Here is a 27,075-nt window from a genome sequence, read left to right as displayed (position 1 = left end):
CCCTTTCTCTGTGTCAAATAAATAAATAAATAAATAAATCTTTTTTTTAAAAACCAACAAAGACTTTATTTATTTATTTATTTATTTATTTATTTGACGGGGAGAGGGGAGAGAGACAGCATGAACAGGGGGAGGAGTAGAGGGAGAAACAAACCCCCCCAGAGGTTTCCTTCCTTGAGAATGCAAAGGCCAAGTGGAGGTAGGGGACACATTCTGTGCCAGCCCAGCTGACAGACCAGTGAAATATTGGCTGCTGAAATGAATGATCAGCTGGGTTCCGTTTTCTTCCTATGGCGCTGCTTGGCCAATCACGTTTCAAACTGGGAGGGCCTCGTCGTTAAATGGAGGGTATTTTATGAGCCCGAGCCTGGGCATTCCATGTGTCTTTTCCTTCAATCCGTGGGTCTGCGTTTCTCAGATCAGTGTTGCTCCCCGAGCAACTGGGTGTCAGGCATTTCTACATCTTTAACAGATCAGTTGTACACACTTCTCGCAGGACTGCACCTGTCGCCGTCCCCTCTGTGGACGCCTAGCTGTGTGAGCTCCGTGTAAACACTGGGTGCCGATGCTTTGTGCCACGTCAGTGTTCCCCCTTCCAGGCCAGATACCCGTTTCGATCAAGTAAGGCTCCTGGGTTAAAGCCCTTCTTGCTTTTTTACCTGAAGCTCAGAGATTTGGAGCTCCTTTTAGGTAATCTTGATGCCTGCCCCCTTGTTCTGGAGTTTGTTGTTTTTAAGTAGAGAGCATATTCTGTGTGCTGCTGATTCATCTTCCTTCTTCTCCCTCTTGGTCCTAAGCAACAAGAGGCCTTAATAGACACTTCACTTAGCCATTGTCTGAAATCTTGTTCTAAAAACAGAATCAGGGGTGCCTGGGTGGCTCAGTCGGTGAAGGGTCTGCCTTCGTCTCAGGTCAGGATCCTGGGGTCCTGGGATCGAGTCCCGCTCTGCCCGTGCAGCTTCTGCCCGGTTGGTCTGGGAGGACGGGAGCCAGGCGTCCTGCAATCCTCATGGGCAACACAACGCACGTCCGCAGTCCCAAACCCACCACCTGATGCAGGCTGGCTTGATCCTGCTTCCCTGGGTCTGATTTCTGGAAGTCCTGAGAGATGCCCCCATGGGGAACTCTGCTATCTTTCCTGCTCCCTCTGCGTTTATGTGCTTTGTACAGCTGGGATGCCTTCTCAGCCACCTGGCCCCATAGTGACCAGAAGGGGCTGTCAGGCAACACTGCTTAGCCCTTGTCTACTGCCAACCCCCGGCCTTGAGTCCATCCCCCAAAGCTCCCGTCCTCCTGCAGCGGACAAATGGATGAAGCCCAGCCAACTGCAAAGTAAAGGATGGCCTGGGCAGGACTCGGGTGCCAACCTCCCCGCTAAACTCATCAGACCCACTGGCGGGGGCACAGATCAGCCAGCAGCCCCCAGGGACTGCAGTCCACCACCTCGTGTCCAGTCCCAGTCTAGGAATCCCAAAGTGACCCCCACCACCTTGCTGATCTGTCTCCGTACAGACACCGTCTGCTCCAGCCTCTGGCCATGGGCCACAGACCTGGAAGAGAGGTCTGGGTGAGGTCATGGGCCAGCTCTATGGCCCTCCCAAACCCAGAAATCACCGCTCAGACTTCCAGGCCAATACTTCTCCTTTGCAAGAAGAGGCAGCAGGTCAACAATTCCATGAAAGTTTTGCAACCACGCCACAGACTAAGGAATGCAAACACAGGTAACAACGAGATGTTATTCTACGCATATCAGATTGAAAGAGAAATTTAATTTGTGCTGCATACACGGCTGTCGGAGAGGCAGGAGATGGAAACCTGCTCAGTGCTGCTGAGAACGTGAACACATGCAGCCTGGTAGTCCCAATCTGCAAAGCCCGCAGCCAGCAACCCCAGCTCTCAGGGAGCTGCTCATTGAAATGAAGGCTCCACCACAGAGCAGAGGTCCAAGTGAAACACAGGCAAAACACTGGAGAAACAGTAAGTGCCCATCAGTAGGAGGAGGCGGAATGGTCCATGGCATGTGTGCAGCCTGGGGTCTGAGCCACGTGGAGCCTAACCTGGAGGGGCTTCCTGGCTGCTACTTAGTGAGAAAAGCCAACTGCCAAGAAATGGAAAAGCCAAACCAAGACACATCCTAAGTATTTGTGTTTGTAGACGAGCATGGGGGAGCCTGTGAAGGGCAAATGCCAGGCTGTTACCGCTGGTGCCCTAAGCACAGTGGGGTGGGTGGGGAATGTTGGCGGCCACTGTGGCTGGAGGGGGCAATTATGCAAAACAGCAACAAAAACCACAGTTTAATTCGTGGTAGGAAACATAGAACATAGATAATTCCATCTGATTCCATTTACGTACAATTCACGCTTTCGCTCACAGAAAGATACGTGGAAGTCATCATGGAATGCTGATGGGCCCTATCGCTGGATAGTTTCCTCACACCATTCCCATGCTATTTGCATTTTTATAATAAGCATAAAATATTCATATAATCAGGGAAATACCCTGCAAAGCTATTTTACTGGGCTTTTTCATTCCCCTGCTTTTCTAACTATCATCATTCCAAATGCATCACTTCCAACCAAATAAACTGCAGCATAGCAGCAGCCGGTGACAGCACTGGGCTCACCTTCATTAGTTCTGAGCTGTGTGCTTACGTACACATGTGCATGTGTGTGCCTGGGTGTGAGTGTCTGCCTGCTTGTATGTGTGCATGTGGGAGTGCCTCTGTGTGCATGCATGTATGTGTGTGCGTGCCTGCCTGTATGTGCATGCATGTGTGTGCCTGCTCTGTGTTCATGCATGTACATGTGTGCATGCCTGTGTGTGCACTGCCTTTCTGTGTGCCTGCCTCTGTGTGCATGCACATACATGTGTGTGCATGCCTATGTGTGCGCCTGCTGTGTGCATGTGTGTTCATATCTGCACATGTGTGTGCATGCATGCATCTGTGTGCATGCCTCTGTGTGCCTGCATGTACGTGTGTACTAGCCTGTGTGTGTGTCTGCTGTGTGCATGTATGCGTTCATGTCTGCACATGTGTGTTCATGTCTGCTTGCCAGCCTGTGTGCCTGCCTTTGTGTGCATCAATGTATAATGTGTGTATGCCTGTGTGTGCATGCATGTAAGTGTGTGTGCCTATGTGTGTGTGCCTGCTCTGTGTGCATATGCATGCCTGTGTGTGAGTGTCTGCCCACCTGTAAGTGTGCATGTGGGAGTGCCTCTTTGTGCATGCATGTATGGGTGTGTGCATACATGTGTGTGCATGCTCCGTGTGCATGCATGTACATGTGCATGCATGTGTGTCTGTGTGTGCATGGGTGTTCGTGTGTGCACACGTGTGCATGTATGCACATGTGTTCGTGCCTTGTGTGTCTGCTCTATGTGCATGTGTTTATTCATATCTGCATGTGTGTGCATGCTTGCCTCTGTGCACACATGCATGTACGTGTGTGTATGCCTGTTCTGTGTGCATGTGTGCATTCATGTCTGCACATGAATGTTCATCTGTGCATGCCTGCCTCTGTGTGCATGCATGCCTGTGTGTGCCTGCATGTATGTGTGTGCATACCTACCTCAGTGTGCCTGCCTGTGTGTGCAAACCTGCCTATGTGCATGCATGTGTGCATGCCTGGCTTGTGTGCATGTGTGTCTGCACGTGTGTAATATCTCCCTCTCACTCACTCTCTTTCCAGCCCACCACCATCTGAACAAGCCCACAGACAGCTGAGGACCTGGCACCAGAAGGACCCCGTCAAGCCGGTGTCTATACTGAACACATGGGCTCCACACCTACTGCCTTGCTTGCCCAAGGAGCCCAGAGCCTCAGCTGGGCTGGTGGGGAGCTGTGCTGGGTCCTAGTGGCACCAGCGGGGCTGCACCAGAGAACCAAGGAGTCTTCTCCTTGATTATGATCTCAGCAGCTGGGAGCTGACATATCTTTTCCTCGCCTCTTTTTTCCAGGACAACAGTGTATCCGGCCTCTGAAAGCCCAGGCAAACAGAAAACCGTTGATGAACAGCAGGCCAATTTGCTAGAAGAATTTTGCTGTTGTGTCTGCTTAAACTGGAACAGTCTCCTTCCATGCTCCCCAACCCTCCAACCCCCTCTCCGCACACGCTGACACAACATACTAAGTCCCAGAGCCAAAACAACCAAACACAAGGGCAGCGGGGTCCCAAGCAAGGCGGTGGGGCTGGGCCACGGGGCCCTGGTGCTCATCTGCATATGGTTTGTGTATGTGGACTTCCAGAGACCTAATTCCCAGTGTTTAGGGTCAAAGTGGTTAGTCTGTGCAACTTCTCAGAAGCATGCATCCTGTGAGACTCCCTGCTTGGTCAGGGTGCTGGGACACCTCCATCTGCTGACAAGCACTGCTCAGGCGGGAGATCCCGGGCCCACACCCCAGACACAGCGTCCCGGGCAAGGACCCCTGCACAGCCCACAAGGACATCCCAGTCTCGGAAGCTGTTGCAGTGTGGTTAGCCTGTCCCAGGTGCTGGGAGGGGAGAGGGGGGCTTAGAGGGGACGTGTAGTTTTCATTGATAGGTCATACCCATGGCCCGTGTGAGCACCTCTAGGGCAGGTATTCCACACTTCACTTACTGGAAATTTCTGCCGATGAAAAGGCCTCGAAGATTCCATGAAGCCCAGGGTACACAGTCCTGCTCCACTTGGATTTGTAGTACAAGAGAATAAAACAGTGCAGGGCAGGCCAGAGACAGACAGCAAACCAGCCCTCCCCAGTGGAGAGCCTCCCTGGCAGACACTGTATCCGGTGTTCTGGACCGGGGAGAACTGATCATTTTGCAATGAACAGAGGGGCCCCTGGGAGTGTCTTTGCTTGGGCCAAGTTTCCCCCGAGTTTCTGCATTTCCAAATGAAGCCAAGTCGAGAGAACCTTATTGGGCTGGAGGTAAATGTGGGGTTCATTATTCATCCAATAAATGACATTGAGCATCTACTATGTACCAAGATTTCAGGTGTGTGCTGGAAAAGAGGTTTATGTGGGTGCATTCATTTCCTATAGCTACTGTATCAAACCACTGCAGACAAAAGAAGAATGCTGAAATGGGTCATGCAGGGCTCAGATCGGGTATCAGCAAAGCTGCCTTCCCTCTGGGGCTCCGGGGGAGAATCTGTTTGCTCACCACACCACCTTGGCCCTCCTGCGTCCTTTGCCGAAGGCCCTCTGTGGTTACATCAGGCCCTTCCCCATCTCAGTACCCTTAATTTAATTCCATCTGCAAAGTCCCTTCCACTACATAAAGTAACAGAGTAGAAGGTGCCAGGAACCAGGCCCTGGGCATCGCTGGGGCCATCATCCTGCCTACCACGCCGGACAGCACAACATTCAAGGGAAGCCCACCCACTTCTGAGCTGGCTCCTTGGCTGGGGATTCAGAAAGAAAGAACAGGGAACAAGGGGCCGTGGTTTAGTCACACTGAGGATAAACCACCACCTCTGGGCCTGCCATTCCCCTCACTAACAGAGTGGTTGAGAAACTCCTGGCTCCTCCCGGCCCGGAAAGGAAGAGCACGATCCCACTGCAGATGCTGACCAGCCCCACCTACCAGCGGGCAGGTGTGCTGCGGGCTAAGAGCTCAGGACGCCCTTGCACGCAGATCCTCTCTCCTGAGCCGATCGCCAGTCACCTTCTGGGGCTCTGTGACACCACCAGAGCATGGGGGCCAGCCAGCGCTAAGCTCTGGATCTAAGCTTAGAGGAGGAAGAGACTCCCGCTTTCAGGTTGACCAGGAGTCCCCTGCTGCAGCTCAGCACTGTTGCTGGAGCCCTTCGTACTAGGGGGTGAGTCATGACAACGTGAATCCTCATTTCCCATCCCCAATTCTTGTATCTGCATCTCCTCCAAAACATCTCAGGGAAGGGGAAATGCAGATAATCCTGCTGAGATAGCTCAAAGATCCCTTTAACAAGCAAACCTCTCCCTGAACCCGATCACTGCTCTTCACTCTTAAATGGCTCTGAAGACTGAGGACTGGCTATTGCTGAACCTGGTGTGAACAGACATTCGATGAATGGGCCAATGAAGAGAAAACACTGTCTATGATCTTTCCTTTGGTGAACTCACCCTTTCCCCCTCGTTCCACCACCACCTCTAGACTGATTCCTCCCAGCCGGACATGTGCACTCCCTCCCCACCTTCCTCCAGACCTCAAGGTCAGCATGCCTGGAAAAGAGCTCATCCAAAAGCCCCTGTCCAGCCGTGTAACCAGCACCACTCACTCAGAGGGGTTCAAAGACCTCAGAGATTTTTAACTCATTTCTTATCTACCTGCCACTGATTGCTGCCCCCCCCCCCAGCCCCTGCAGGCTTGTTATGTCCATCTGGGAGCACTGGCTGATGCTCTCACTTCTCCTAACATATCCTCCCTCTCCCCACACCGGCTGCTTCCCATCCGCTTTCTCTCTGACCGCTTTGCCACCCGGCCACAAATTATTGGCTCTGGGGGTCTCAGCCCCATCAGTCTTTGTCTTCTTCAGGCCTGGGGTTAGCACATAGTCTCCCAAGTTGGTTTTTTTTTTTTAAAGATTTTATTTATTTATTTGACAGACAGAGATCACAAGTAGGCAGAGAAGCAGGCGGGTGGCGGGGGGGGGGGGAGGCAGTCTCCCTGTTGAGCAGAGAGCCCGATGGGGGGCTTGATCCCAGGACTTTGGGATCGTGACCTGAGTCAAAGGCAGAGGCTTTAACCCACTGAGCCACCCAGGAGCCCCTCAAGTTGTTTTTTTAATAGATCTTTTTTTAGAGCAGTTTAGGTACACAGCAAAATTGAGTGTGAGACGCACAGATTTTCCACAGACTCCCTGTCCCCACCCAGGCACAGCCTCCCCATTATCAACACCCAACACAGCCAGACATTTGTTCAACTGATGAATGCACGTCCACTCACTAGAAGCATCCAAAGTCCACAGCTCACATGAGGGTTCAGCCCGAGTGCTGCTCATTCTGAGGGTGGGGACACAGGGCTAATGACAGGTATCCACCATTATGGCATCACTCGGAGTCCCTTCTTGGCCCTCAAAGTCCCCGTGCTCTGCCTGTTCACCCTTCCCTCCCCCGACACCGGGCCACCCCTGATCTTTTCCTGTCCCCACATCTTTGCCTTTCTAGAACGTCACCGGGTGGAGCCTTTCCAGACTGGCCTCTTCCACTTAGTAAGTTTCTTCCCCGTCTTTTGTGGCTTGGTAGCTCGTCTCTTTCAAGTTCTCTCAAGTGTCTGAGCTACACTTTCTCCTGGGGACTCTGAGGCAGCTCACTGCTGGTCCCTGTCGACCTTCAGTCTTGGGTGGGAACTTCCAGCCATCGCGCTGGCCATGCCTGACCCAGTCTCCAGCAGCCATGCTTAGCCACCTTCTGCTTACCTGAGTCCCCCAGCCTGGGGAGTGCAGCGGGTCAGATACTCCTGTTTCACCTCAGTCCCTACTCAGAGATCGTATTCCGCGGACAATGCACGCCAGACTCCTGATGAGTTCTCCCAAATGCATCCTTAGTCTGGACGAATCTGTCCGTCCTTCGCCTCCCGTCCGTCCATCAAGGTGTGCCAGCCTACATCAAGGCCACCTCTCCATGATGCCCCCAGTCCAATGGGACCTCCGTGTCCTGGATGTCCCAGCAGTGACCACTGGGTGCTTGATGAATAGACACAAACTTAAACATGACTGGTTGGCCTGAGGACTGCCCTGCACAGGGCTGAAAATCCACCATGCATGGCCAAGGGCAAGGGATGGTCTGACTGGTGAACCAAACACAGCCGGTGCTCTCTTGTGTGTCTCCCGTGGCTTCCAACCACTGGGCTGTTCCCGTCTGACTGGCTCCTTCAGGGAAAGGGAGAGTCCTCCAGTTGGTGGGAGTGAAGGGGCGTGGGCTGGGGCATGCCAGCCTTTAGGAGTCCAGGCTGGGACAGATGACATGCCGGGTAGCCACCAGAGCTCGGAGCACGGCGTCGCCTGCCAGAGCGGGCCGCCATCGAGCCTCACTGCCTGCTGTACTTTGGGAATGGGCGAATCGGGAGCACAGAGAGCCAGTGTCAGGCAGTCCAGGACTTGTCCTGGACTTGAGAGCGGCCAGGCAGGAGGCCCTGCGTTGCCCGAAGTCTCCTCCCTCTAGTGGCGGCGGGGGGCGCTGCAGCCTGGGAGGAAAGCACAGGTCTGGTGCTGTGACAGGGATCAGGGGTCGGCGCCCGAAGCCAGGAGAAACTTAGACAGGGAAGGAGAGCAAAGACAGATGGACGGACAGTGGTTCTTGGGACACCCTTATCCCTCCTAGAGTCGTTGAGTTGGCTTCAAAGCAGCACATGCGTCCAGGTGGGTGTCAGAGCTGACCAGCCCTTGGACGTTGTGTGCCCTGAACCCCCTCCCAGCTTCTGGGGTCCAATCCACCACACGTATGCCAAACCACCCAGGAGAGGTGGTCGCCGTGTCCTCCGCACCCTCGGCAGTCCGGGGCAGGCCCGGGCTGGGAGCACACACAGGTCCTGCCTTTGCGGGACTTTCAATCACAGAGGTCCCAGGGTCACCGGGCTCTGCCCCAATCCAAACAACGCACCAGAGTCACACGGCCACACCAACACCCACTGCCTAGCTTTGGAGACCCTGGGGTCCCCTGCCCTGACTGGGCTCGCCCCCATGTGCCCCAAGCATCCGGCCACGGCCTGGAGGCTGCCGGCCATCACGAAGGCAGGCTTCCCCCTTGTTCACCAAACCCGACCCTCCTGGCCTGGCTTCGATGACCCCCGGTCCCGGCTGGGCCATTCCAGTCGAGCTGGCCTGCAGGGGTCAGGCAGAGCCAGGCTCTGTGTGCCATCTCACTAGTTTCCTAATGTGGAGGAGTCTCCGCGTGGCTGGAACCACCGTCCAAAAGATTCTGCAGCTAAGATGCTGCGTGGCTGCCGCTGCTGCTGCTGGAAACACCTGCTCCGACCCCATGTGTGTCCGCAGCGTGCTGCCATCCCCTCCAGAGCCGGCCTTGTCTCACTCCTCGGTTCATGTGTGACAGCTGAGGCACGAGGAAGTGCGTTTGAGGACAGGAGTGTACGAACTACAACCTCAGTGCGCACCCCGCACACACGTGCCCACCACTGCCAGCGAGCGCGCAGACGGCCTGCAGGTGCCGCTTCCTGACTTGTGTGTCCAGCTGCCCGGACAAGTATCCCTTCAGAGCCCTCTCGGACTTTCCGGCCCAGAGCAGCCCCGTTCACAATGTCCCCCTTCTCCTCCTGCCTAACCCCCCAGAGGGCCAGGCTTTCTGTGCCAAGATGAAGGACCAACCACGTCTCACTTCCCGTCCACTGGAGCTACTCATACACGTGCAGCTCTGGGACCATGAGAAATCAGAGACACTGACCATTCTCCTTAAAAACAAACAGGGGTGCCCAGAGGGCTCAGTCGGCTAAGCGTCCGACTCTTGATTTCAGCTCAGGTCATGATCTCGGGGTCATGGGATCAAATCCCGCATCTGGTCCCATGCTCAGGGGCAGTCTGTTCGTCCCCCTCCCTCCACTCACTTGCTCTCTCTCTCTAAATAAATACATCTTTTAAAAATTAATTAAAATAAATTAAAAATAAAAGACGAATCTGTAGCTACAGAGCACAAAGAACTTGAACCGGTTCCCAGCAGGTGGACCACAGTGAGGGGAGCGCAGCACATGGCCAGGGCTGTGCTGGGGGGCAGGCAACCCTGGGACAATACTGTCTTGGCCATGCACTCCCTGTAAAGTGCCTCGATTTCTCAACTGAAAAACAGATAACTCTAAGATCTACAGTAACAGAATGCCAGGGACGCGAGGTCCCTGCCAGTAGAACGGGCCCCAGATGGGTCAGTGCTCCCCCAGCACTAGAGACCTCCACAGTGATGCCCACCCTCCCCACAAGGGCGACAAACAGCCACGTAGGTAAAGGATCACTGACACATTCCCGTGTCCAAATAGCACAGCCAGCGCTCCTGCCCAAATCACAGGCCCATGGGCAGGAATCATCAGAACTGTGTGCCAGGTGGCCGGTGACTTGCATGCACCCAGGAGTTGGAGACCCGCTGATCTAGAAGAACCAGAAGGAACACTCAGACACAGGTGACAAACACCTCCTACAGCAAATCCGCAGAGCAACAAGCAGCAGCCTTCCCAGGGCATGCCGTCTCTCACCAACCACGCACCACCCACTGACGGACGGACGGACAGCGGCCACAGGTGTCCCCGTGGGAGGAGCGCAGGTGCTCAGCCTTCTTGACAAATCAAACAGCACAGCCCAGCTTCGCCCCTCCAACAACCCGGTTGCTTTCTGTTAACTAGTCCTGGGGAAGGAAAGCGGGAGCCCGGCGGCCTTGGGAATCCGCAGAGGTGGGGACAGGCCAGTATCTCATCCTGTGAGAGATGCCAGAGTGTGACAGAGAAGATGGCAGGGGTGCTGTGGGCAGCGGCCCGCAGGCTCTGACAGCCAGCCCCCTTCTCTGGGGAAACGCACCAGTGCTCGAAATAGGCCCTGGGATCCAGCAGAGGCCCTGAGAGACCGTGGTCATCACCATCTCCCCCTCTCACATCGTGTGTGCCTGGCTTCCTTTGGGGCCCGAGAACTCGGGCACAGGGAAACCAAGGCAGGAAGGTGCCCACTAGGCCTTGAGTCTCCATGGATGGGACCAGGGACAGAGAAGCGAGGAGACACTGTCCAGAGTGGCTACAGGCCGGGACACTGTCCCCAGAGGACAGGAACAGTGAGAACCCCAGAGGGGCCAGTGGGGGAAGGGTGCTGAGTGTGTCCTAGGGGCACAGGTAATCGTGTTTGGACACTGTTCCCAGGAGGTGCCTGGTGGGCAAGGGGGGCTTCCCATCCACTCCCCTCCCCGTAACAGTGCCTAGCCTGTCCTGCCCCAGGCTGAGCCCCTCGCCAGGGAGTAGGTCCTACAGGTTAGGGTGACAGCCAGGGGCGCCCGGGTCACTGGGAGGCTCAGCCCAGGCCCGGGCTATCCCCTCGGCGCCTTGAGGAGCCTAACCCCAGAGACACTGAAGAGAGCTCAGAGGCCCGCGGGAACCGCACCTGCCTGAGCAAGGAGACACCGCACCAAGTAAAATAACTCAGTGTGACCCTGTGACCGAAAGTCAGCGGTTTCGCAGGAACCTGCCACCGCCACCCGTCCTTACACGGGCCCTCCCTCCTCCACTGTCAGACCTGCCACCTGGGAAATGACAAGCAGGGACCTCCAGCCCGTCCCAACCGCCTCTGCTCTGTAAGGACCGCTCAGCCCTCCCTCGGGGGATGACACACATGAAGGACATCTTGGCTGCTGGTGACCCATATCCCTTGGGCTCAGGGCCACTCCCATAACCCCTGGTTCACAACACAGCAGGCAGGGCTGGAAAGCGTTTCAGAGTCACCTGGTCTCCCAGGCCCTCCCACTCTGGGCAGAGACACCCCAAGCGGACGGCAGCTCGGGAAGGCACTGGGGATGTTGAGGGATAAATACATGATCGCCCAAAGGGGAGACAAAGCGTTCTGAGTTGGAACCACTGGAGCACATAGGGCCCTCCCCCGGACAACATGGACAGCAACACCCTTCACAAAGGAACTGCACCTATCAAAGTCCCTCTCACACCTGTTACTCAGGCTGGGAGCCACGAGGCACTATGGGGGGACCCAGAACCGAAAGGGGCCTCGGCTGTCTGTGCAGATGGAGAACCAGGGCCCAGACACTGGGCTGAGGCCACGGGTGTCAGCCAGCACACACTCACGTGCATACGACAGGGACCTGGAGCTCCAGCCGCTCACACACCAGCACACAGTGTGACAGGGAGCATCAGACAGCACACAGTGCTCCCTCTAAACCCCCCAGTCCTACACAGACCCAGAGGGCTTGGGGAGTGGGACAAGGGGACCCCACCCAAGAGTCACAGCCCCCCAGTCCTACATAGACCCAGAGGGCTTGAGGGGCAGGACAAGGGAACACCACCCAGGAATCACAGCCCCCCACTCCTACACAGACCAGAGGACTTGGATGGGGAGTAGGACAAGGGGATCCCATCCAGGAGTGAATCACAAAATTGTCAGCTAGTAGGACATCTTCTAATTGAAAGTCCACTTTGAGGGGAGGGCAAGGCAGTGGCCATTCCTGTTGAAGACAGAGGTCAGAGACCAGCGTTGTTCACCAAGCCTCCTACTCGATCCCCAGGGTCCCTGAGGGGAGGGGAGGAGAGTCTTGAGGGGGGAGGAAATCTCACAGACCAAATAGCCAAGAGAACACATTTCCTCTGCAAGACAATGAGCCTAGAAGGAGCTGTGAGCAGGGGTGGGGGTGGGGGGGTGGGGGGGTGGGGATGGTTGGGGACGGTTGGGGACACACGTGGGACCAAACCGCAGTACTGAACACAGTAGAGAGGAGAGGAGAGTGAGAGACCTGGAATGGCCTCCAAGAAAGTCTGAGGCCCGGACCCCCCCGCAAGACTTTCTGAAGAGCAACACTGGGGCGGGGGGAAGGGGAGGCTGGTCAGGCAGCCACGGGAGCCCCTGACTCTGCCACCACACCTCTTCCAGAGCAGGAAATGGAGGCTGGTTACAAGGAAGGAAGAGAATCCAGCTGGCTGTGGGCACGGGCGTCCTGGGGGCAGGGCTGGCCCCAGGCCCCCCAGAATCTCCCAGTCTCCCCAACAGACACCATGGCCCTATCCCCGGGCAGCTCAGCCTCCCCGGGACAGGCTGTGTGCAGTCTCTTGGGGTTAACGGAGCTCCATTCCCAAACGAGAAGACTGGCCTGATGACCTCAGGTCCCTCTTGCTGTCGGGATTCCAGCACTGCCTGATTGTGTGACTCCATCCCAAACACATCAACAAGAAGGACACCAAACCCTCCATCTGCCCTGAATTCAGGAGGAGTGCCATCCGCTGAGCCCACCACATCCCACAAGCCCCTTAACAGCACAGCCGAGCCCTTGACCCCAAACGCTTTACTGCCTTTGGTTTCGGTTTGTTGTATTGATTTTTTTTTCTTGAACGAAATGCCCCCCCTTAGTGTTTGACATAAGAAAGGGGACCCAGGAGGCACCTGGGTGGCTCAGTGGGTTAAGCCTCTGCCTTTGGCTCAGGTCATGATCTCAGGGTCCTGGGATCGAGCCCTGCATTGGGCGCTCTGCTCAGCAGGGAGCCTGCTTCCCTCTCTCTCTGCCTACTTGTGATCTCTCTCTCTGTGTCAAATAAATAAATAAAATATTTTTAAAAAGAAAGAAAGACAGAAAAAGGAAGAAAGAGGACCCGGAGGGAGGGAGTCCACGAACTGAGAGCGGCTCCTCACGGCCAAGGTCTCACAGGGACGTGGCCAGGCACTCCTCTGTCCCTGTGGCCCGTTTCCTGCCCTTCTCCCAGCGCTCAGAGGGCCCCGTGGCTGGGGGACTGACTTCTGAAAACAACACGCTCCTCCCAGAGCCACAGAAGAATCCTGCCACACCTACCTTTATCTGGCTCCTTTATGACGATTCTAGAACGCAGGAGGAGCTAATTTTAACAGAGGAGCCGGTGTACAGCCTCGCTCTGAGCCAATACCGTCACCTGTCCCCTCGGGAGACAACTGATGCTGCCTCCTGTTTACAGAGCAAAACAGCTTACTCCTCTACAGTGGTGGAAGTTGCCGGCTTTGCTAATTATGCGACAGTGGCTCCGGGCAGGAACGCAGAGGGGGGTACATCCAGTGGCTGAGACAGGACTTGGGAAGGGTCTCCCACACCTGGCTCTGCACCTGGCTCTGGCAGAGGATGGAGGCCAGGACAGTCAGATGAAGCCCAACCGTGTGCCACGGAGGCATGTCACATGGCCCCATGGCACGCTTCAATGAAGAGACGGTGGAGACCCTCCTGAGGGGCAGTGGACAGTCATCACCCAGGTGGCCCAGTCTCGTGGCCACAGCAGAGCTGCCGCGCATCCTGTGACGTGTGACGCAGCTCCCCTGGGCTAACACAGCATAGCGTCCGTGGCCCCAGGAAGCTAACCTCTGCTTTAGGGACAAGCTCACCTTCTCTGAGCACAGGGGAGGGGACAGCGATGCTGGAGAGCTCAGGGAGGGAACATCATCCCATTCTGGTCACCCAGCATCTATGCCCCCTTTCACACCAGTCTGATTTCCCATCAGCACCGTCCCAGGGAGAGGGAGAATCCAGGTGCCTGGAGAGCCCATGACACTTCTCACTGCTCGGGGCTGCCAACAGGGACACCACCCAAGCAGAGCCTAGGAGACTCTCTATCCTCAGAAGCAGTGATTCCAGGACGGGAGGCGGAGGGCCAGCGACCTAAATCCAGGGACTTCTGTGTCAAGTCTTGTTCTGCAGACCTGCCACCCCACGCATTGTATGAGCCCTCCACCCACTCTCCCCAGAATCCCTTTGCTGATTATGGGGGGCCCAGAACCAATCTCTAGAACCTCAGCCAATGTGTCCCCTACACGGAAGGCCGTCAGAAAAGAAAGGCCACCGTCGGAGGACAGGGAAAGAACAGGATGCAGACAGCAAGCCGCGGGAGAGCTGGATAGGACCCCAGAGACCGCTGTGTTCGGTGCCTTCATTTTACACATGCACGTCACACACCCGCATGCACATGCTCACACACTTGCACACATATGCGGGCACACATCCGTGCATGCGCGTGTGTACATACATGCATGCCCATGCACGCTGCCCGGGGAGGCACAGGGACCGGGCACCCACAGAGCAGTGTGTGGAGGACGCCGCTCAGCAGCCGTGCCCACTCAGGGGGCGGCCAGCCCCTTCTCAGGGCATGACTTTGGGGTCTCAACTGTCAGCCAGGGAAGGAAAAGGGTGTCAAGACCAAACACATGTCTCTCCAGTCAGTTCCCTGCACTCAGCACACGTGCTTCCTGGCGAGCTCTCATTTCCCTCCGCGTCCTCCAAGTAACAGCATCCTGGGAAAGTCACGCTCCAGTCATGATGAAGGGGCTCGAGGTGCCGCGCATCTGGTTCGATCCCAACCCCAGATAAGGATTCTGCATGCTTGGGGAGACCGTCCCCGCCTACCCCCACTGCCACCGCTCCCTGCTCCCGCTCCATGGCTGTCACTGCGTCCTCCCTCCTCACAAAGCCGCTGGCATCAGCTCTTGGCCACCATGGCTCAGAAGCCCCATCACCAGCAGGATCTCCACCCAGTGACCTGCCCAGGACAGGCGACAATGGGAACAATCCAAGTTCTGGAAGGGTTTTGGGCAGGCCCAGGGGATTCACGGGGCCTGCACCATTTCCCAGCGACCACACAGAAAGGAAGCAGGGGAGCAGGATCATCTGTCTATCCGTTCAGTGTAGAATTGAACGGTTGGCACAAACGTGTCCTCTTTGGCCCTGGTCTGCCTACAGCTGCCACAAAGCCTCCCCAGCTGGCCGTGCCTCGGGCCACAGGGCTCGATCTCCGCATGCGCATGTCAGGACGGGCCCCTCCGCCCACAGCAGGCCCGAGGGACAAGGGGCGCGGCAGGCACCCTGGAGCCGTCTCCTGCCGGCTCAGGGTTCCCCGCACATCCGGCCTCACACCTCTAATTCCTCCTCCTTCATCTCTGCGCTCCAGGGGCTCGAATCACCAGGCTGTCTCCGTGCCCGCAACCCCTGCTGTTGCTAATTCCTTTTCTCAATAAGCTCACAGAACACATTTAAATATTTTTTTTATCCAGGAGACAAATGTCTCTATTATATAGGGGACCATCTGGGCTGCTATAGCTAGCTGGCTATGTTGCTATCAGCTCTTTTTTTAGGGTTCATGAATCAGTTGCCAATAAGAAAAAAAAAAAGGAAGTCAGCTCCAAGATTCTGCTTTCCTCCCCTGCATTTTTCCCCAGCAGGAGAGCTGGATCCGAGCGTCCAAATGGACCCCGGGCAGGCGCGACCGCAGAGTTACCTAAGGCTGCTGCTCTGGAAATGTCAGCCTGCAGTTCTCCTCGCCTCGGGGGAGGGATGTGGTGGCAGCTAACTTCCCAGCCCTGGGGCCCTCCAGCTGGGCTAAGTAATATTGTGCAGCCTCCGACAGATCTAGGCTCCATGCCAAGAAGAAGGAACAAAAGGAGGTCAAAAGCAAGAGAGGAAGAAGGGCGGGAAAGAGGGAGAGAGCGGTCAAGGCCTGGGAGCCCCTGACGCCACCACACGCCCTGGAGCACCCAGCCCTTGGGAGCGCCTGTGGGGGGCGGTGCAGAGCCGGGCTCAATCCCGAAAAGAATATGAATGGAAAGCCAGAGGAATGGAAGGAGGGGGACATATTCAACGGGGATTCCTGGTGCCCTGGCCTGCGGTTCCTCCTGCAGTGGGAAGGCTGGACATCAGGTATCATCCAGTCAGACACGTGTGCCCAGCGCCAAGGACCCGTTACAGCCCAGTCTGGCCGGGAGGCATCAACCCCAGCCCTGACTGGGGCAGTTCCAGGCATCGGCCACCTGCAGGCAGGCTCCGGCTGGGGCTCTGGGCCACAAGCCCCCAAGTACAGAGAGTCGGGGGAGATGTATGTCTCCATCGCCCCCACGAAGGCACTCGGCCCAAACTGCAAACGGGCACACAAGCACTCATCGCCCCCCACATCCACCATGAACCTTTCTCCCAGGGCGACGGAGAAAAGCAAATCCATCCTCCCTGAAGGTCTGGCCGGGGAAGTGGGGGCTTGTCCCTGCTATGGAATATTTTTGGTGGTGGTGTAACTGTGTGCGTGTGTGAGAGACAGAGACACAGACAGACAGAGGGCAATTACGTTTTTATAAACCTGGGTTGGTGTATTTTTTTTTTTAGCCACTTTTGTGACTCAAGGTAGCTCAAGAGAGCTAGAAAACAAAGCCATTCTGTGAATCGCTCGTGAGCTGACAGCGCCCTCACCCCGCACCGGCCCCTCCTGGCCCCGGTGAGCCCCCCGGGTCTCCCCCTCCACCCTTGGCAGCCACCAAGGCCAAGCAAGCCTCTGTGGCCCCCATCCTTGTGAGAGCAGAAATGCAAGTTGGGTTTTATTGAATAACAAAATTTTCACCAGATCCTCTGGATCCTCACTCGGGTGTGTTCCCCCGTCCTCAGGCCGATACTGTTGTGTCTTCCTGAGGAAGCCCCCTGGGGCCCTCTCCCCGGCAAAGCCAAGAGCCGCTTACAACTTCTGACGACGAAGACCCAAAGCTGAGACCCGAAAAGATAGTCTTTCACCAACTCGCCTAGAAGACTTGAGGGCTCCAGAGTAACGTAAAAAAACGGAACGGGCATTTCAGCCCATGAGTTCACCGGGGCGATCGTAGCTGTATGGGGCGGTCGTAGCTGTCATTGGTCCCGGAGGAAGGCAGACAGAGGCCACCGGCATGGGCCAGAGGTCAAGACAGGGCCCAGAGCCCGTGCAGCCAAGGCTGAGGACTGAGAGAGGTCTGCCTGTGGAAGTAGGGGAACCACAGAAAGCAAGGAGAATCCCCACGGACGCCGCATCTCCGCTTCTGGGTATGCACGCAGAAGCAGGGAAAATGGGGCATCAGAGACCCCCGGCCACCTGCTCACAGAAAGAGCGCAGGTGGACCCAGCGTAGGAAGGGATGAGCAAATAGGAAGACAGACAACGGGATGCTCCTCGACCACAAGAAGGAACAAGACGGCACCTGCCCCCACGTGGAGGAGTCTCCAGGGCACCGTGCTCATGAGCCAGGCAGCCAGATGGACAGACAGGACTCACTTGTACGAGGCACTGAGAGCAGCCACGTTCAGAGATGACAGGCAGGATGATGGCATGACGGGGGCACCAGGGCTGAGGGAGACTCAGGTAGGGGTCACTGTTTCATGGGGACAAGGTGAGAGGATGAGAAAGTTCTAGAAGCGGACAGTAGGGATGGCGGCGGAATGACGTGAACACACTTAATGCCGCTGAGATGTACGCTTAAACATGGTATATTTTACTACAATAAAGAAAAAAATTGAAGTTAAAATGAGAGGAGCAGGGCAGTGCCTAAAGGAGAAACCACATGGCCAGGTAAGGTCCGTCTCCTGGTTGGGCAGCCAGGCCGACGTGGAGAAAGGCCAGCCATGGGCCAGAACCGCAGAAACCTGGAGAGCTTGACGCAAGCACGGCCTGGGGGTCAGGCAGTGATGGGAGGCCCCGTTCTCAGAGGCCCATCTGAGGGGGCACCAGGGCCCGCGGTGCCGAGCCATCCCCCTGACAGCTGTGCATGCCCGCCAGCTGCTAGTGGTCCTTGGACTATGCGGTGTCGGCCTGGCTTGGAGCAGGTGGAGCAAGGCCAGTGCTTGCTGCACCCACACCCTTCCTGGGGGCCGGCCACCACTGTCCCCAAAGCCACAGGCAACCTCCTCTTCCAGGGTCTTCTAGACTCACCACCCAAACAAGGAGACAAAGAGGTGACTGTCAGAGCCACCAAGCACAGCTGCGCTCGGCACCTGTTCACCGCGTCCTCCTAGGTTCCACGGGTGTGTGATGGGGACGGCAGAGCCTGCCCTCCATCCGCATCAACCTCACTGACAGTGGAGCCAGCAGCCCGAGCGGCGCACCAGCCCCAGGTCACACAGGCACAGGGGCTGTTGAGCCCCATGAGCTTTCCTGGGCGTCATGCTGGGCCAGAGCGAGTGGCTTGACTGCGGCGAGACGGGACCCACGTGGTGGAAGAACACAGGGAACTTAGGTCTTCGAGGGAGGAGGGGGAAACGCACATAGGTGGGTGCCATAAGACCTACCCTACCTGTGGGGTGGGGCTTGAGATGGACACAGCATGGAGTCATGTGGCATCTTCCTGTGAACCCACCATGCCTTTGGCCAGGAGCCCCCCACCCAGACCGGAAAGTCCTAACACCCAGGACCCCAAGCCCCCAGAAATGTCGGCAACTTCATTAATGTCTACCAGCTTCATCTCGATTTCTGTATCTTTTGTAGTGGTTTTTGTTCAGGCTTTATTTTATTCAGCATGCAAGAATGTCTTGCGCTTGCCGCTTCTATGTCAAATTAAAAATACTTGCCAGCCTCATTGTTAGGTTCCAGATTGGTATTCAGAGACCAATTCAGGATTTAATTGTGCACTTGGAGCTTTCAGTAACCTTTATGGGAATTAATCAGATTCCAAGAGCTGCTAAAAGATGTTCTGGCAAGTCTTGGTTCCCCATGTTAGGACGCAGGGGCCCTGGCTATGAGTGATCCCAGATTCTAACCACTTCCCATCTCGCAGAGCTGGGCGCACAGGTCCTATGCACGGCCTCAGGGCTGGAGCAGGATACACTCGGCCTCTTCTCTAAACAGACACAGCCCCTGTCCCTTTCTGACAACCTCCCTCCACCAGAAGACCAGTATCTCACCAGGAATCCAAATGGCAGAGACATCAGGCGGGAACCTCAGATCTGCCTTATCTAAGCTGCAAGGGGACTATCTGGACCCGGGCATCACGGGAGGGGAGGATGGCGCATCTCACCATCATTGCAGATCAAAAATGGGTGTCCCCAGATGCTGTGGGGCTGCTGTCTCCATGCATAAATCAGCCCAGCCGACATCGTCCTGTCTGACTATCTGACAGCCCACTCCAATGGCTCCCTCCCTCCTCACCTCTCCTGTTCAGAACCCTAGCCCAGAGCAGCCCTCCAGACTTGGGTATCCCATCGAATGTCTCCCCCACCCCAGGGATGCCGGGCTGAGCTTAGATGTGCTCCTACCACCCGGCCAGGCTCCATGAGTGCACTTTTAATAAGCACCCAGATGACTGCTGTAACCAGGTAAATTGGGGAAACCATTCACTGAGGAAGAGTCTGTGGGCCTTGGCTGGTGCAGGCAATCACCCAGATCCTGGGTTTGTGTCTTCTACCCTCCCTGGGCTCTGACCATGGGAACACGTCTGTGGGGGGTAGGGGGCACCTCAGGCTACAAGTGAGGGTGGTAGTTCCTGCCCCAGGAGGGCTAACAATACAAAGCAATCCCTGGGGACGAGTGCAACAGAGGGGCTCAGACCAGGGCACCAGCATGGCGGGGTCAGGGACCGAGACAATCAGGCATCGCCGAGGACAGAGGCTGGGACGGGGCAGAGCCGCTGAGCTCTGCTGAGCTGCAGGACAGCCCGTGCTAGGAGCTACAAGAAGCTGAGAATGTCGGGAACACTGAAGCCAAGTGGTCAAAGCATGACCTAGGCCTGGACCCTGCAGGCCCTAGCAGCCAGAAAAAGTGTTTAGTATGAGGACGACATGAACAGCTCCTTCTAGGAGCTGGAAAGGTCGCTCCTAGAAGCTGGGGAAGGGAAGTCATTCCGGTGAGACTTAACCAAGGGTGGTGCTCCAGAAGGGGCATGCATCCTGAGAAAGGGCAGGGGAGGGCCTGGGCCAGGTGTACGTACGCAGATAGGAGCGAACACTAACGGGGGAAAGATGGGCACCGTGAGCAGGTCACCGTGGTGGAGGAGGGCACGACCCAGGCTGTGGGGCAGGCAGCCCCATACACTAGCTACAGGGTCAAGGGCACTGGCACTTTGGGATGTGGGCAAGGGAGGAAGAGCCACAAGGAGGATGTGGGCCAGCACCTCGAGGCCATGGACACACCACTGAGGAGTCCTGTATGGCACTGAGAGACTGGTCACCTGAGCCCAAGGCCACATATAGGCCACAGTGGAGCCCTGAATGGCACTGGGAGACTGGCCACTGGAGCCCAAGGCCACGGACAGGCTATGGAGGAGCCCTGAATGGCACTGGGAGACTGGCCACCAAAGCTTTTGCCGAGAGCAGAGCCAAGAAGAGGCGGGGCGTGAGGCGGAGCCAAAGGGAAAACACATTGCCTTAAATAAGGTGGTTAAGACACTCAAGTGGCAAAACGCTAACATTTGCTGATTCTGGATGGCAGGAGCAGAAGGCTTTTCAGTCTTGGTGCTTTTCTGAACATTTGCTACAAGAATGAAGAGGGAACGGAGAGGCAAAACCAGTCTGCGAAGGAAAAGGCCAGCAGAATCGGGAGGGCCCAGCACAAAGCAGCTGGCCCGTGAGCTCAGGGACACCGCGGATGGACCAGCAGAGGGCAGTGGCTGAGGACACAGAAGCTGGGGGCCATGATGGGTGATGTCCCCGGGGAGCCCACAGGGGAGGGGCTGGCCTCCCGACGGGAGAGACGCTTCTGAGTCCAAGAGGGAAGGAGACCGGTGCTGGCAGACTCAGCAGCTCAGGGACGGGCCAGGTGCCCAGGTGTCCCTGCCAGTAACCCCACCTTCTCTGTCAACTGGGACTGAAGTCTGGGAGAAGGTATGAGGCTTTGGGGGCTCTGGGAAAATGCCAAGGATCTGGAACAGCATCACAAGAGCTGAAAGAACCGGCCAGGAGCCTGCTGGAGGTCCGGGACTGAGCTATGCATCACCCGCTCCAGCAGCCCTGGACACAGGCAGACGGCAGACAGGGGCCGAGTGGTTTCCTAGGGGACCGTGGGCACAAGGGGCCAAGAGCCATGGTGAGAGCTGGTTGCAGGTCCGTGAGGTCAGGGGTCACAGGGTGGGACACAGGAAACGATCCCGGTCACACGGGGCCTCGACCAAACAACAGAGTGTGGAGGGCCCTGCCCCTTCCCCTGGAAAGGTGTGAGACACAGAGGAGGCCCATGACTGTGACAGATGCCAGGGCCTGGCAGGACCCTGGGGGAGTGGCCGACAGAGGCAGAACGACAGCCCAGGGAGAGCTGGCCAGGGCTCTAACCGCCCAGCAATTGCTAGGGGAGCGGGGTGCCAAGGGAACTGATCTGCTGACATACTGGGATGGGGAGCAGCAGAAGGCGAGCATAGGGGAGACCCCGTGCAGAGCCGCGGGCAGGGGTACAGGTGCTGGACAGGAGTGAAGCCAGGTCACCAGGCCTCGTGATTGAGGAGGGGACTCTGCCCAGCTGGCTTCATGTGTTACCTAGCAAAGGCTTCACAACAGTCTCCACCTTTACTGTCTGTTCCGGAATGCTGACATCAAAGTCAAATGTCACAGCGCCCCCCACAACATCCCACCCAACCAGGCCTCGAACTTCACCAAGCAGTGGGGATAGGGGCCAGTGCCTCCCTGAATTCTGCACCCTCCTTCCTCTCTCCAGCCTGAGTGGGGGCAGAGGACAAACCAGAGGCGGGAGGCTGTCCCCTGTGGGGTAGTTGCAAAAGACCCCAGCCAACAGCCCAGAGACACAAGGCAGCACCGATGTCACCCCTTACTGAAGGCGCACTCTCCGGGAACAGCCAGCCTTCGTCCCCAGGCTATGCCCCACAAGAGAACCGCCGGCTTCAAGACGGGCCCTCGCACCCCTGCTCGTGGCCAGTCTTCTTCTGTTATAAAAGCAACAGGTTCCAGGGTTCCAAAAGGCCGGGTTACTGCAGAAAATGTATGTGCTCAAACCACCCAGTGAACAGTCCCAGAAAGTAGCCAGAAGCCAATTCAGAAATGAGTCACCACGTCAGCCAGAAGAGAATAAGAAATCATTCCCTGGATATTTGCTGAGCCCTTTGCACACGCCCAGCAGCGCCCTTCAGCTCTGGAGAACGAGGGGGACCCAGAAAAGAGGGAGCTTCCTTCCGCACCGCACATCGGGCGTAGAGATGCCAGAGGGCACAGGATGTCCCAGGCAGAAGGGAGCGTCACTGACCTCTCAGCTCCGCCTGCTGAGCAGACCAAAGTGGAGTCTTCCAAAACCAGACTAGTCCAACCCCAGGTAGCCCACCACGTCACATCAACTACGTCCTTTCTCCAGATGGAAAAGAGGCGAGATCTCAGGGCACCAGGTCCCCGGGGGGCGATCTGTGGCAGGCTGGGACTGGCCGCTCCACCAGGACACCGTCCTGCCCAGCAAAACTGCGTCTGGTCAATATGTGCTGTTATCATCTGCCGGGGCCCCTGCAGGCCCTCCCACAGCAAATGGGAGGCGTCCAAAGAAATATTATCAGGAATTCATTTTATTTGTATCTTGTCAAAATTCAGAGGCCTTACAAGTGACTCTGTGTATTTAAATAAAAAATAAAAAACTTTGAAAGCTAAAAACCTGAAATGGGTCTTTGATCCAAGAATGGTTTCATCTATATTTATATAAATGTGCCCATCTGCATAAGGCCCAGCCAAGCCAGAGCTGAGCGTGCTCTTGTCAGTAAACACTGTTCATTTTATATTGGCTGGAAAGAGAAACCACTTCACATCTGAAACCCGTCAGAACACCTTGCTTCCTCCTAAACATCCATATGCAATTTTTTGAGATACATGGACATGTAATGTTTGGAAGAAGAAACCCCCAAATCTTTTCTGGAGAATATAATGAATGGTGACTTTGTTCCATTATATGTATGTTCAAATCTTTCGGCAAGGAACCTGTATCATTTTATAAGCAGAAATACTAGTTTTTTAAAGACTGAAATAGGATCTCCTCTTTTTTAAAAGGATATATAATGTGTCAGTCATTTCTGTTGTTATAACTCCGATCAGAAATTCTGGACACAAATATTTCATCTATACAGAAAGGTAATCCACTGTGTAAAAACATTTGCTACTATTATCAAAGTTAAACAAGCCAAAGATAGTGACTTGAGTTAGAAAGACGACATGGGCACACCGGGCTCAGACTCGGCTCAAATCCCAGCTCCGGCACACACCAGCTGTGCAACCTCGGGCAAGTTTCATAACCTCTCTGATCCACAGTTCCCTGGATCTATACAATGCCAGCTGTGAGGAATGCAGGACTGCCAGGGGCAGAAGCCATGTGCCTGAAAGCACACAAAGCCACACACACACACACACACACCCCAAAATAAAATCACACCCTCACTTTTATTCTCAATGTTCCAAATGTGGCAAATAGTGGTTAATAAAAAAAAATTAATCGGCCATTCAAATTCCTTTCATTTGAAAACAGATGCAAATAAATTTTCAAAGTAAAACATGAGACTTGAAAGCAATGTGGGTATGGCCACATCCCCCTTTCCCCTGGGCTTCCAGAGGAAGTAAACACCTAGAGGGACATGTGACAGGTCCTTACTGAGTGCCTAGAACTGGCTGGCGGAACACTGTCCTTAAGTGGTAGCTACTATCATTCCCTCTAGGAAGGCGTGTATCATTAAGTAAGAAAAAGGTGCCGTCTTCCTGTCTTACAACCAACACACGGCGACTGGCAGGCTTTTTAACTGTAGTATATTGCTAAGTGCACCTTGTATTCTCTGGGGATGTTCGCATAAGCTAAGCAATCGATATGGCTTATCAGATCAAAAAAATATGTAAGGAAGAAGCCAGCAAAGCAAACGCACAGCCTAAACTTTCATGGAAGTAATTACCACCCTATAGGCAACACCCACACACACCACATGTGCATCGATTTCCCCTTTCAATGCTTGGGAGCCAAATCAATGTGGGGAGGCTCTGGGCTGTTTGATTCCGAGGCAGCGGGAAGGAAAATATACAGGAAAGAACAGAAGCTGGAGACTTGGCCACGCTCTTCATAATCAGAATTCAAAGAGCACAGGTTCTTTTTATTATCAGAAACTGGAATCTTGACACGACACTCCCACTGGGAAGCTGGTCAGGACCCACCAGCATTTGACTACTCCCCGGACAAGGGGGTGCACGCCTGGAACCTGAACGGAGGCTCACGGGAATCACCCCACCAGCCAGCTTCGATTCACAGGTCAACCAGCTGCACACACCATCCACTTAATTAATCTGCTCTTGAATTATTTATTATCTTCCCCTGACTGAGAGGAAATTCTTCTTGCTGGTTACCTGCTCTGCTCCTGGGGCTGACAGTTTGATGGAGCTCTCGGCTACCTGCCACCCTCTGGCCAAGACAAGAACATAAAGAAACAGCGGCTGAAGTATTGCCGGAAAGGGGAGTTGTTAGCCTTCTGGAATCCGAATAACTCCCCAGATCCAGGGAAACACAGAAAGCTTCTTTGAAACACACGGGCAGGTACGTGCGGCACTGTTTGAGTGTGATCTGTTCTGCACCCCTATTTATTCTAAGTTAGGTAGAGTTTCATTCTCCCTTAACAACGTCAACAACCCCTAGGCTTCTTTCTGCAGAGAGAATTAGACCCAGAATCCGGGGACAGAGGAGAGACCACAAATCCCATCGCTGTCACCGCCCGATTTTTTGATCAGCCCCAAAATTCCTGTGTCTGAATTTCTTCTCCAACGCTCCCCCACCTTCCTAAACCAACTGATTCACAGACTTGCACAATCTAGACGCAAGAGGAAGCCGGGGGACCACCTAGGTCAACTCTCGCTTTAGGGATGTGGAAGAAGTGTTAACCTGTTCCTTCTCCTCACTCCTGGGAAGCCCTGTAACAGGACCTGCTCTAGCTTAGTCCGTTCTTGAGATAAATCCTCTCACTCCAGAAATCGCCCCTAGGAAACACCAGCATCCTACCCAGCCTGCAGCTCTTCCCGTGGGGCAACTGCCCCTGCACACGAGCTCTGGGAGGCTGGTCCGAGACAGACACGTCTCCAGGAACCCCTCCGAGGGTCCCTACCCGCCCCCAGACTTGCGGTTCCGTGAGGCTGCAATCGGCGGGCTCAGTCTGGAACTCCAGACCTCCGCTATTCTTCTGCCCACCAGCTCCCGGCTGGCGAGGGCAAGGGGCCCTCAGAGAAGGGGCCCCTGGGAGCGCTGGGCTTGCCAAGTGTGACACCGATCTGTACTGCGGCCTGTACTCCCCTTATGCAGAAGGGCTGCACGTCCTAGACCCCCACTGCACCTGCAGAACCAGGGCCCACCTCCACTGCTCCCAGCCGGGCGCAGCCGGGAAGGACGGCGGGACGCCGGAGCGGGAGTCTGCCACCTGCGGGGGGCCTTGCAGCGACTTGGAGGCTGGGCCCGGGACAGCGGAGGAGGGGGAAACTCGTGGCCCGCCGGGGCCTCTCCCCCACGGGACAGGCGATCCCCGCCGCGGGTCCCGTCTCCTCCAGGCCCCGCTCGCTGCGCGCCCTCTCCAACGGCGCTCCCGTGGTGTCTCCGTTTTGTCTCCAAACGTGTCTGAACGCAACCCACCGCAGACGCTGACATTTTCAATGTTTAGTTGTTACAGTTACTTGACTAATTGCCGGGACGGCAGCGGCGCCGCTCCTTCGCTCCCCGCGGGCAGGAAGGAGCAGGGTAGGCGGGGGCGCCGCCGCGCGCCGCGGGCCCAGCACTGGGGCCTCGCCCGGGAACCAGCGCTCCCTCCGCCCCCCGCCAGCAGCCGGGCACCAAGGGCGCGCGCGCCGCGGATTCGGGATGCCCGTAACTGTCCCCCTGACCCGGGACGGGGCCGGCCGAGGGTCCAGCCCGTAGGTGCACGGCACCTGGCGCCGTCCGCAGCTCGCCCCACGGTCAGGTGTACTTCAGAGAAAGCGGGGAAGGAAGAGGGGAACGGGGCTTAAAAAGAGAGAGAGAGAGAGAGAGAAGCCGCTGCCGGTTACTCACGTGCCAGATGGCGAAGAAGATGAGCGCGGCGCACAGCACCAGGGACAGCATGTAGCAGAAAGCAGCGAAAGTGAAGGCCATGGCCAGCGGCGGGGCCGAGCGCACCCCAGTCCCGCCGCACACCAAGAAGGTCCTCGGAGGCCAGCGCCCCTCGAGGACCGCCCTCCCTCCTAGAGGGGCAGGCTAAGTCCGCACCCTTGCGTCGAGGCCGGAGGCTGGGAGGAGGCAGGCCAGCAGGGGAGCCTCGAGGGTCAGGGGCGGCGGTCGGCGCCGGGATCCCGAAGCTGCTGCGGCTGGGACGCCAGCCCGCCCGCCCGCGGACTCACGGCCGGGTGCTCCGCGTCGCTGGCGGGAACAGTCCCCAAATCGAGGAAACCAGTCAGTAGAGAACTCGTGCAGACCAGTGCAGCCAGAGAGCCTCCGAGGCAAACCGGGCGAGGGCCGCGCGACCAGCTCCTGCGCCCGAAGAGCCGCGGCTTCCCGCGCCCGAGTCCGAGGAGAGGCGGGAGCGCCACCCGGGACCCTCCCGCGCCGCCCCGCGAGCTCCTCCCAGATCCCAGAGCCGCCGGCGCTCCCTCCCGCGAGCACAGGTCTTGCGGGGGTCGCAGGCGCGGGGGCCCCGCGCGGCGACCCGACCTTCCCGGCAACCAGGCTGGACCGGGCTCCGGGCCCCGCGGGCCTGCCTGCTCCCCGGCGGCCGCTGCGGC

At 56.4% G+C, this 27,075-nt stretch overlaps 1 protein-coding gene across 3 annotated transcripts in view; it reads right to left on the bottom strand.

The window, feature by feature from the left end:
- CNIH3 (cornichon family AMPA receptor auxiliary protein 3) overlaps nt 1-26,455 on the bottom strand; it is a gene marked incomplete at both ends in the record, with an annotated part of 90,222 nt that extends 63,767 nt beyond the window's left edge. For 2 of the 3 annotated variants that reach the window (XM_080824811.1, XM_080824810.1), the window contains one exon: nt 26,369-26,449. In XM_080824811.1, coding sequence (XP_080680937.1) covers nt 26,369-26,449 — 81 coding nt within the window. Of the gene's footprint in view, nt 1-26,368 lie in introns of all 3 variants that reach the window. The other variant, XM_080824812.1, reaches the window with a different exon arrangement.
- Between the last annotated feature and the right edge of the window lie 620 nt (nt 26,456-27,075).

This window comes from Martes martes (assembly GCF_963455335.1).
Source record: "Martes martes genome assembly, chromosome: 15".
Taxonomy (NCBI): Eukaryota; Metazoa; Chordata; class Mammalia; order Carnivora; family Mustelidae; genus Martes; species Martes martes.
The sequence above is the reverse complement of the archived record's forward strand: the minus strand, read 5'-3'. Positions and strand labels throughout refer to the sequence as shown.